The sequence below is a fragment of the Otolemur garnettii genome, unplaced genomic scaffold (genome assembly GCF_000181295.1).
Source record: "Otolemur garnettii isolate 467f Iridium unplaced genomic scaffold, OtoGar3 scaffold00212, whole genome shotgun sequence".
Taxonomy (NCBI): domain Eukaryota; kingdom Metazoa; phylum Chordata; class Mammalia; order Primates; family Galagidae; genus Otolemur; species Otolemur garnettii.
In genome coordinates, this window is record NW_003852607.1 from 1,641,049 (window position 1) to 1,653,212 (window position 12,164).

The window sequence follows — 12,164 nt, forward strand, 5'->3', positions numbered from 1 at the left end:
CCAAGTAGCTGGGACTACAGGCACCTGCCACAGTCCTCTGCTATTTTTTTGTTATAGTTGTCATTGTTGGTTAGCTGGCCCAGCCTGGGCTCGAACCTGCCACCCTTGTTGTATGTGCTGGCACTGTAACCACTATGTTCTAGGCACCAAGCCATGGATATTTTCATCTCTTAAGACATCACTTATGAGTTCAGCACCTGTAGCATAGTGGTTATGGCATCAGCCACATACACCAAGGCTGGCAGGTTCGAATCCAGTCTGGGCCAGCTAAACAACGACAGCTGCAACAAAAAATAGCCGGGCATTGTGATGGGCTCCTGTAGTCCCAGCTATTTGGGAGGCTGAGGCAAGAGAATTGCTTAAGCCTGGGAGTTTGAGGTTGCTGTGAGCTGTGATGCCACAGCACTGTACCCAGGGTGACAGTGGAACTCTGTCTCCAAAAAAAAAATAAATAAATAAATAAAAAGACGTCACTTATGCTCCAGCTCATCTAGATACTGATATCACTTAGTGTGTCAAATATAACATCTGACTCTTCTACGGAGATAACCTTGAGTTGGTTTAATTTGTTTATCTTTTGTATTCACAAAACCAAGAAATCCACACTGTTTCAGAGAATGTCATAGTATATGATATTATGGAAAAGTATAACAAAACAAAATTAGGGAGCTATAACTTGCTCAAAGGTACTTTCAACTTATGTAAGAAGATGGGAAAAACAGACTGAGTTTTGTCCACTGTACTCTCATCACACGGCTCGCTCTGCAATTGCAGGTTTATTGGGTTTTCCTCCACATACGAAACAAGCAGTTCTGCAGTGGACAAAAGTGGATATCCTTTTACATAATTCTATTAGGACACACTGCCTGGATGTAGGGTCACATCCCACAGGTTGAGGGCTCAATTTCACAACAGTGTGCTCACTTAAAGCAGTGTCCATCACAAGCAGAGGTAATGGCCTGTTTCTGACTGACTGGCTCTAATTCATGAACTCCCCCCTCCTCAGATTTGGTTAGCTTGCTGGAGGGGCTCACAGAACTCGGGAGGTCACTTTACTTATGTGTATCTAAGATACCACAACTCACACTAATGAAGAGCCATATGGGAGCAGTCTGTTGGGTGAGTTAGGAGAGAGGTGTCCAGGGGTCTCGGTACCCTCTTTGATCGTGTCACCCTTCCAAAGCCTCCCGCCCGTATTCTCCTATTCCTCTGTTTTGGGGTTGTTGCATGGAAGTTTCATTACAAAGCCATGATTGTTCCCATCATTCCTTACTGGTGATCAATTTTCTCTACCTGTCACTCCCCTCAGGAGAAGTTGCTTCCTGGGGCTAAATTCTCAAATGTCTAATCCAGCCTTGGTCTTTCCAGTGATCAGACCCCATCCTGAAGCCACCTCAGGTCTTCCAGCCACCCCTGTTTCATTAGCACACAGAAAGGTCCTTAGTGCTTCACAGGTTTCTGGTGAGCTCTATGTCAGGAAAGGGTGCCAAAGACTAAATGTGTGTGTCTGCCATCCTGCTTACCTCAGTTTAAGTTATTCTAACAGTTCTTCTCATTTTATGTGAAGATTAGAAGTCTCCCCATGGTTACATGGTGAAATGTGTTTTCTGTTTTAGGGACAGTTGACATTCAGGGATGTGGCCATAGAATTCTCTCAGGAGGAGTGGAAGTGCCTGGACCCTGCTCAGAGGGCTTTATACAAAACCGTGATGTTGGAGAACTACTGGAATCTGGTCTCCCTGGGTAAGGATAACTTTTTCGGAAGTTAGGATATATTCTCTCTCTCTCTCTCTCTCTTTTTTTTTTTGAGTGAGCAGTGGTGCTTTTTACTAAGTTTCAAATTACGATATGTATTTGCTGGGTGGCACCTGTGGCTCAGTGGGTAGGTGCTGGTCCCATATACTGAGGGTGGTGGGCTCAAACCCAGCCTCAGCCAAACTGCAACAACATCAACAACAAAATAGCAGGGCGTTGTGGCAGGCACCTATAGTCCCAGCTACTCAGGAGGCTGAGGCAAGAGAATCGCCTAAGCCCAGAAGCTGGAGGTTGCTGTGAGCTATGTGACGCCACGGCACTCTACTGAGGGCGATAGAGTGAGACTCTGTCTCTACAAAAAAAAAAAAAAAAAAATGTATTTGCTTATGTATGTATAGATTAACTCTTAAAGGATACAGAATGATGCCCCCCCCCCCAAAGATGTCCATGTCTTAATCTCCAGAATCTGAGAATGTTAGGTTACATGGCAAGGGGGAAATAAGGTTACAGATGCAATTAAGGTTGGTGATCAGCTGACGTGGAGATGAGCAGATTATCCTGGATTATCTAGGTAGGTTCAGTGTAACCCAGGGATCCATGTATGGAAGAAGATTGTAGAAGAGTGTCAGAAGGATGCAGCATGAGAAAGATTCCACTCGCTGTTGCTGGCTTTGAAAATGGAAGCAGGCCTTCAGGAATGCAGGTGGCCTCTAGAAACTGAAAAAGGGAGGCCAGGCATGGTGCCTCATTCCTGTAATCCTAGCACTCTGGGAGGCCAAGGCGGGTGGATTGCTTGAGTTCAGAATTCATGACCAGCCTGAGCAAGAGTGGAACCCCATCTCTACTAAAAACAGGAAAAACTAGCCAGGCATGGTTCAGGAGGCCTGTAGTCCCAGCTCCTCGGGAGACTGAGGCAAGAGGATCTCTTGAGCCCAAGAGTTTGAGGTTGCTGTGAGATATGATGCCATGGCACTCTACCAAGGGTAACAAAGTGAAATTCTGTCTCAAAAAAAAGGAAGAAAGAAAACTAGCTGGGCATCATGGCGGGTGCCTGTAGTCCTAGCTACTGGGGAGGGTCATGTAGGAGAATCACTTTAGTCCAGGAGTTTGAGGTTGCTTTGAGCTACAATGATGCTAGAACACTCTATCTAGGGCAACAGAGTGAGATTCTGTCTAAAAAAAGAACAGAAAAGAGAAGAGAGAAGGGGAGGGAAGGGAAGGGGAGAAGGAGGAGGAAGAGAAGAGGAAGAAACCAGAAAAGAAAAGGAACCAGATTTTCTCCTCTAGAGCCTCCACAAAGGACTACAGCTCTGGTGGCTCTTTGATTTTAGTTAGAGACCTCTTATCAGACTTCTAACCTACAAAATTTAAAAAAAAAAATCAATTTATGGTGTTTTAAACTACTAAATTTGTAGCAATTGGTTACAACAGCAACAGGAAACTAGCACAAATCAAGAAACTGGTTACACTGTTTTCTCTAGGGAGGAAAATAGTCCAGAGACAGAGTGGGATAAGAGTAATAAGAGCACACGTGAAAGTATTATTTTTTTATTTTTTTGAGACAGAGCCTCAAGCTATCCCCCTGGTAAGAGTACTGTGGCATCGCAGCTCACAGCAACCTCCAACGCCTGGGCTTAAGCGAGTCTACTGCTTCAGCCTCCTAAGTAGCTGGGACCACAGGCACCTGCCACAACACCCGGCTATTTTTTGGTTTCAGCCATCATTGTTGTTTGGCGGGCCCAGGCTGGATTTGAACCTGCCACCTTAGGTGTATGTGGCTGGCGCCTTAGCCGCTTGAGCCATAGGCAAAATGTTTTGAATGTTTGGGGATTCCGTATAAGTCTTACCCTCCATCCAGTCTGGACACAACTGATCCACTCTAACCAAATATGCCATCTGGTAATTTTGCCTTCTCAGCATAAATTCCCATTCCTTCAGTTACCCAAGTCTAATTTTTCTTTGGGAAAAACTTTCCCATTCCCACTGCCTGGCCCTGTGGGTTTGGAAGTTAGGATATATTCTTGTGTTTCTTCACATTTTCCCTTGTGAATCTCTTAGGACCTTCTGCATTGCCTAATTAAGATTGAAGCCTTATTAACTCAAAAATGAAAAGCTTAAAAATCAACAATCTGGATGTTAATTATCCCCTATCTTCAGCTCTTCTGCTGCCTTAATGATGCATCATTGGATCATTTCAGAGCTTTTGTATGCATCATATTACCTGTGTCAGAATTTATTTTTTGAGACAGGTTTTGCTTCCTTGCCTGGTCTACAATGCAGAGGCTGTATCATAGTTCACTGTAGCCTCAAACTCCTGGGCACAAGCGATCCTCCTGCCTAAGCCTCCCAAGTAGCTGGAACTACAGACGTGCACCACCATGCCTGGATAAGGTTTTTTTTTTTTTTTGGTAGAAATTGGGTATTGGTGTGATGTTTAAGCTTCTCTTGAAATCCTGGCTTCAAATGATCCTTCTTCCTCAGCCTCCCAGAATGCTAGGATTACAGGCGTGAGCCACTGTGCCTAGCCAAGTGTTGAAATTTTAAAATCTCCAATTTCCTGTCTTCTCCCTCTCTGCGTTTACTTTAGTGGTTCATGGGGTAGAGTTAGATGTCTGTATATTATAGTGTTTCCTAATCAGTCAGGATAAGTATTTAAAATGTTTGCAAGATCCATCTGTGATGTCCTCTCATGTAAATGTAGGGATGGGATTCTAGAAAAGCCACAGCACATTATTTCTTTCTTCTCATAAACAGGAATCTCTAGTTTTGACATGAATATTATCTACATGTTAGAGGAAGGGAAAGAGCCCTGGACTGTGGAGAGCCAAATGAAAACTGCAAGAAAACCCAATAGATGGAAATATAGCAAAGGTACAATCACAGGTAAGAGCTCTGATGGTGAGAGAGAAAGCCACTCCTTAAATAGAGTGTGGGAAACTGCAAATGGAGGAGGTCTTTGGGCAAATACAATTTCTGTTCTGTGCGCTCTGGAAGGCCATAAAATCAATGGAGAATTCATAATGCAGAGAAACCTTACAGACTCAATGAATGTGGTAAGGTCTACAGTTACAATTATAATTTGTCATTATACAATAAAATTTTTAAAAATCATATTACAGTTCTTGTAGTCTGTACTTCTTCATTTCTCTTAGGAGAAACCCATTTATAATTCCACAAGCTTTAACTTTTTATAAATGTGATTACTGATTCTTCCAAACTCATTTTATCATGGTTTCTAAAAAATCATTAGTTTCTATATGATGTATACATGATGGTTTTCAGCATGCATTATGAAATATAACTATCATGCACCACTTGTTAGTGTTACAAAATGTCTATTCTGTGTAGTATAGATACAGTTTTCTAACAGAAATTTAGCAAAAATACTGTTTTTTTCTGACATTGTTTTATTGAATTCTTCCTCATTTTCCCAGTGCTGTGATTATTTCACAGTTAAAAATTGCCTTTTTTTTTTTTTTGAGACAGAGTCTCAAGCTGTTGCCCTAGGTAGAGTGCTGTAGCATCACAGCTCACAGCACCCTCCAACTCTTGCTCTTCAGTGATTCTCTTGCCTCAGCTTCCAAAGTAGCTGGGAGTACAGGCACCCACCACAATGCTTCACTACTTTTTGTTGTCATTGCAGTTGTTGTTTTTAGCTGACCCAGGCCAGGTTCAAACCTGCCAGCTACAGTGTATGTGGCCGGCGCCCTACCCACTGAGCTTTGGGCATCGCCCCAAATTGCCACTTCTTAATTATTGACTACATAGGTTATTTATCATTATATAATAGTATATGATATTGTGCTTTATGCAGAATTTATTTATACATAATAAATATGCTTTAAATACATACAATATAAAATTTATCTTCAATTATGAGACAACCAACTGGTTCGAGATCATGGTGAAAAAATACACTTTGAAGGCTAACACATAGGCTTGCACTATATGAATGCTGGGTTATAGGTTGCCTAAATCTAGGCTTCCCTACTATGTGAATTGCATGTAGCCACATTGTTAAAGAATACTATTATTTTGTTTCTTAATATTGAAATTCATGGTTTCAAAGGTTCATAACTTTAATATGAGTATTCATTTTAAATAATATACTTTTTAGTATGAAATATTTGTTCACATACTGTTATTAATTGGAAGCCAATGGTTCTTTATATTTATAGATCTTTCTCCTGAATTTGTTGTCAAAGATTTACTACCAAAAGGGAAAAGTGTTGCAGGAGAAATATTCCAAACAGTGATGTTAGAAAGACATGAAAACCATGACATTGAAGATGTTTCCTTCAGAGAAATCCAGAAAAATATATTTGACTTTGAGTGTCAGTGGAGAGATGAAGAAGGAAATTATAAAGGAGTGCTCATGACCCAGAACAAAAATCTCACTGGTAGCAGAGGCCAACAGGATAGAAGAGATGCAGGAAACAAGGGTATTAGTGACCAGCTTGGGTTAAACTTACATTCACAACTATCTGAACTGCAGCTGTTTCAAGGTGAAAGGACAGGGTATGAAAGTCATCAAGTTGAGAAGTCTGCCAGCTGTGGTTCTTCAGTGTCCTCACATCAACCAATTCCTTCTCCTGTCAGAACTCACAATTCTAAAAAATATACAAATGAATTTAGCTATCTTGCATTATTCACGCAAGGACAAAAAGCGAACAATTGGGGAAAACCTTACAAATGTAATGAATGTGGCAAGGTGTTCACTCAAAATTCACACCTTACAAGTCATAAAAGAATTCACAGTGGAGAAAAACCCTACAAATGTACTGAATGTGGGAAAACCTTCAGTGTTCGTTCAAACCTAACTATCCATCAGGTAATCCACACTGGAGAAAAACCTTACAAATGTAATGAATGTGGCAAGGTCTTCAGTCAGCCTTCAAACCTTACGGGTCATAGGAGAATTCATACTGGAGAGAGACCTTACAAGTGTAATGAGTGTGGGAAAACCTTTAGAGGACATTCAAATCTAACTACCCATCAATTAATCCATACTGGGGAAAAGCCTTTCAAATGTAATGAATGTGGCAAGCTCTTCACTCAAAATTCACACCTTGCAAGCCACTGGAGGATTCACACTGGAGAGAAACCTTACAAGTGCAGTGACTGTGGCAAAGCCTTTAGTGTTCGTTCAAGCCTTGCTATTCATCAGACAATTCATACCGGAGAAAAACCTTACAAATGTAATGAATGCGGAAAGGTATTTAGGTACAACTCCTATCTTGGAAGGCATCGTAGAATTCATACTGGAGAGAAACCTTACAAGTGCAATGATTGTGGCAAAGCCTTTAGTATGCATTCAAACCTAACTACCCACCAGGTCATCCATTCTGGGAAAAAACCTTTCAAGTGTAATGAATGTGGCAAGGTTTTCACTCAAAATTCACAACTTGCAAATCATCGAAGAATTCATACTGGAGAGAAACCTTATAAGTGTGATGAGTGTGGGAAAGCTTTTAGTGTGCGTTCAAGCTTAACTACCCATCAGGCGATTCATACTGGAGAGAAACCTTACAAATGTATCGAGTGTGGCAAGGGCTTCACTCAAAAGTCACACCTTACAAGTCATCAGGGAATTCATTCTGGAGAGAAACCTTACAAGTGTAATGAATGTGGCAAAGTCTTCAGTCAAACTTCACAGCTTGCAAGGCATTGGAGAATTCATACTGGAGAGAAACCTTACACATGTAATGAGTGTGGAAGAGCTTTCAGTGTTCGGTCAAGCCTAACTCTTCACCAAGCTATACACACTGGACAAAAACCTTACAAATGTCATGAATGTGGCAAGGTCTTTAGGCACAATTCATATCTTGCAACTCATCGAAGAATTCATACTGGAGAGAAACCTTACAAGTGTAATCAGTGTGGCAAAGCCTTTAGTATGCATTCGAACCTAACTACCCATCAGGTCATCCATACTGGAGAAAAACCTTACAAGTGCAGTGAATGTGGCAAGGTCTTCACTCAAAATTCACACCTTGCAAATCACCGAAGAATTCATACTGGAGAGAAACCTTACAGATGCAATGAGTGTGGGAAAGCCTTTAGTGTTCGCTCAACACTAACTACCCATCAGGCGATCCATACTGGGAAAAAACCTTACAAATGTACTGAATGTGGTAAGGTCTTCACTCAAAATTCACACCTGGCAAATCACCGAAGAATTCATACTGGAGAGAAACCTTACAGGTGTGTAGTGTGTGGGAAAGCTTTTCGTGTACGTTCAAGCCTCACTACCCACCAGGCAATCCACACCGGAGAAAAACCTTATAAATGTAATGAATGTGGCAAGGTTTTCAGGCAAAGTTCAAACCTTGCAAGTCATTGCAGACTTCATAGTGGAGAGAAACCTTACAAATGAGTGCGGCATTATCATCAGTCATACATAGGTCACTCCTTTCAGAATATTAGAGAACTCATTCTTGAGAGAATGACTATGGCCAGTCCTTCATAAGTCAATAGCAAGGCAGTTGATGATGAGGGACATCATGTAAATGTACATGGCAGAGGCTTTGTCTAAGCCTCAGAGCTCACTGGGCGTCAAAATACACATATTCGATGAAACTACACAAATGTCATGTGTATGGTGATGTCATTGCCCAGTAACTGCAACTGTAGGTGAAGATTCCTATGAAGAACAACTGTCTCTAGTTTCCCAATTAAACTTTGATATTTTATACTGCAGAAATATACAAGTCCAAATATTTAAAACTTTTCATATATTATTAAAGATCACAGGATGTTTGTACATGGCCAGTTACCTTCAGGTAGTAAAATGTTTTATTGAATTATTTAGGGCTTCTTGGAAAGATTATAGGCAGGGCGTGGTGGCTCAGGCCTGTAATCCTAGCACTCTGAGAGGCTGAGGTGGGTGGATTGCTTGAACTCACAAGTTTGAAATCAGCCTGAGCAAAAGGGAGACCCCGTAGCTACTAAAAATAGAAAACCTGAGACAAGAGGATCGCTTAAGCCCAAGAGTTTGAGGTTGCTGTGAGCTGTGAAGCCACGGCACTCTACCTAGGGTGACAGCTTGAGACTCTGTCTCAAAAAACAAAAGAAAAGATTGATTGTGATTTTCAATCTGAACTTTGAAATCTGTTGATATTATGCGTCCTTACTCACCTTTGATGGTGGTTTCTGGGAAAGGATCAGTAGGATGTAAGGGCTCACGTCATTTGGTGAGGATTATTTCTATCCAATTTGTGAAGGATGACACTACCTTTGAAAATGTAATATTGTCTGAATTAGTGTCTATAAGGGGCTGAGAATAATATAAAGCCATGATATTAGTCATCATGGTTATTGTGTTCAGGGTGCCTTTTTCCTGACAGGAGGACACTCTTAGTTCAGAGAGAGATGCTGTGCCAACTGACCATCACATGAGCAGGCCAAAACCATGGGACACTAGCATTTTTATGTGAGGAGAGCAGTAGATAATTGGGGACTGGTTGTGTGGTAGAAACAATGCAGAGGACATGGTGACCACCTTCCTTCTCCACTGAATAGCAATAGCTGTTTTATAACAAAGACTGATTTAAAATTAGTCTTGCTTTTGCAGTTGAGATTAAACAGTTAACCAGAGGGAAAGTTTATTCAAAGAGAACCAGAATAACATGTTCTTGAGTAGGACTCATTAACTGCTGGAATCACATTTTGTTTCCGTTTTATTCGGACTGTATCATAGAGTAAAAAAGAAGACTGTACCATAGATGTGATGTTTTAACTAATACAATTTAATCTTTTAAAATCACTCAATGCATCCCATTCTTTTGCCAACATTTTATTCTATCTCAGTAGGATGCTTTATGATAGTCAACAACAATGATGCACTATTAGGCTCTTGAAGCATCAGAAACAGTTTTTTCTAGCTGGGTGTTGTGGCAGGTGCCTGTAGTCCTGGCTACTTGGGAGGCTGAGGCAAGAGAACCAATCGCTTAAGCCCAAAAGTTTGAGATTGCTCTGAGCTGTGATGCCACGGCACTCTACCGAGGGTGACAAAATGAGACTCTGTCTCAAAAAAAAAAAGAAAAGAAACAATTTTTTCTGTGGTGGACTCAAATAACATACAATTTGGGGAAACATATTTTGCAGATAAGTTATGCTTTCCACACTCTGGCATAGGGTACTTATTTGAGTATAATGAAAATGCCATAGAAAGTGCATTTCCCATTCTTTTTTTTTTTTTTTTTTTTTGAGACAAGAGTCTCACTATGTCGCCCTCTGGCATCACAGCTCATAGCAACCTCAAATTCTTGGGTTCGAGTGATTCTCCTCCCTCCAGTTTCCCAAGTAGCCAGGACCACAGGTACCCACCACAATGCCCAGCTATTTTTTTGTTGTAGTTGTCATTGTTGTCTGGCAGACCTGGCTGGGTTCAAACCTGCCAGCTCTGGTGTATATGGCTGGCGCCTAGCCACTGAGCTACAGGCACTGAGCCATACATCTTACATTCTTAACACCTTAAAATCTGTATTGCTATTGATATATATGTATCACGTGGTTGTATTTCCACATTACCAATTCCTGTGTGTATAATAAGGCCCATAGTCTTGACTTACATGCAATGAAAATGCAAATTATGGAAAAATATAAAAAATACGACATGAAACATTTGAGGAATAAAGATGAAAATAACACCACCTTCATTTTGTTTTTGACATATTCACTGACATAACTGAAAAAGATTAATGTTCATGAATTTCCCCTTCAGAATGAATGTACACAACATGAATTTTCTTTTGTCCTGGCAGATGAACTACAAACTTAATATATTCACTGCCATATGGTTTTTAGTAATTGAGCCTTGGGACCACTCCGCTGGAACTGGATTGAACACCTAAATCTTGGTTTAGATATTGAGAATGATACCAGGCACAGTGGCTCAGGCTTGTAATCCTAGCACTCTGGGAGGCCAAGGCAGATGAATCACCTGAGCTCAGGAGTATGAGCCAGAGTGAGACCCCATCTCTAAAAAATAGGCATTGTGCCAAGTGCCTGTACCTCCAGCTACTCAGGAGACTGAGGCAAGAGAATAGCTTGAGCTGAGGAGTTAGAGGTTGCTGTGAGCTATGACGCTACAGTACTCAACTCAGAGCAATAAAACAAGACTCTGTCTCAAAAAAAAAAAAAAAGTAGATATTGAGGGCTCGGCTCCCATAGCACAGTGGTTATGGCACAGGCCACATATCCCAAGGCTGGCAGGTTTGAACCCAGCCCAGGCCAGCTAAACAACAATGCCAACTACAACCAAAAAAAAAAAGCCAGGCCTTGTGGTGGGCACCTGTAGTCCCAGCTACTGGGAGGCTGAGGCAAGAGAGTTGCTTAAGCCCAAGAGTTTGAGGTTACTGTGAGCTGTGACACCACAGCACTCAACCGAGGGCAACATAGCAAGACTGTCTCAAACAAAAAATAGATTTTGAGAATGATGCTCATAAACTAAAGTGGTGTGAGGCTATTACATAATGTGGCTTTCTCAGAAGCTGGCAGACTTCCAAAGCTGGTCCAAAAATAGCTTGAGAGAGCAGAGATAAGGAACTCACTTGGGGTATTCTGGATGTTAAAAGGTGGGATTGGATGGCACTACCCACACCCACACCGTTTGAACTTCACTCCAAGAGAGGGAGACTCAGGCATTACTAGCCTGACAAGACAGGCAGAGAGGAAGAGGGAGTGCAGAGGAGTAAAAACTTGTTAATAGTCCAGCATCACAAAATGGAAACTAGTATAACACTGAATGTTTGCTCTTGAAACTCCTGAATTCTCTGTTAGTGAAGACCTCAATTTAAATATTTTTTATTTTTAATTGCTATGGGTACATAATAGTAGAATATCTTTTAGGGTACATGTGATGTTTTGATACAAGTGAGTTAATCAAATTAGGATAATTGGTATGTCCATCTCCTTGGGCATTTAACATTCCTTTGTGTTAGGAACAACCCAGTTATATTTTTGCAGTTATTTTTTTATTTTCTTTTACTATTTTATTTTAATTTGATTTTATGTTGGAGACACAGCCTAACTCTGTAACCCCAAGTAGAATGCTGTGGTGTCATCATAGCTCACAGCAATCTCAAACTCCTAGGCTCAGAGATCCTCTTGCCTCAGCTTCCTACAGTGCCCACCATGATGCACAACTAGTTTTTCTAGTTTTAGTAGAGATAGGGTCTCATTCTTGCTCAGGTTGATTTCAAACTCTTGAGCTTAAGTGATCCTCCGACCTTAGCCTCCCAGAGTGTTAGGATTACAGGCATCAATCAACCACCCATTATCCATCCTCACTTTATTCACTCTCCACCCAACCCTGTCCAGATTCTGGTAACCATCATTCTACTCTTTGTCTCCATAAGAGCAATTGTTTTTATTTTTTTATTTTTATTTTTTTTTTTTTTTGAGAC

General features: G+C 41.0%; 1 protein-coding gene across 1 annotated transcript in view; it reads left to right on the forward strand.

Moving 5' to 3' along the window:
- Nucleotides 1–8,593, forward strand: part of LOC105886336 (zinc finger protein 160-like) — a 10,816-nt gene extending 2,223 nt beyond the window's left edge. The window contains exons 2-4 of the mRNA XM_012812639.2: nt 1,617–1,743; nt 4,510–4,638; nt 5,934–8,593. Coding sequence (XP_012668093.1) covers nt 1,617–1,743; nt 4,510–4,638; nt 5,934–8,131 — 2,454 coding nt within the window. The 3' untranslated portion in view covers nt 8,132–8,593. The remainder of the gene's footprint in view (nt 1–1,616; nt 1,744–4,509; nt 4,639–5,933) is intronic.
- The last annotated feature ends 3,571 nt before the right edge of the window (nt 8,594–12,164 follow it).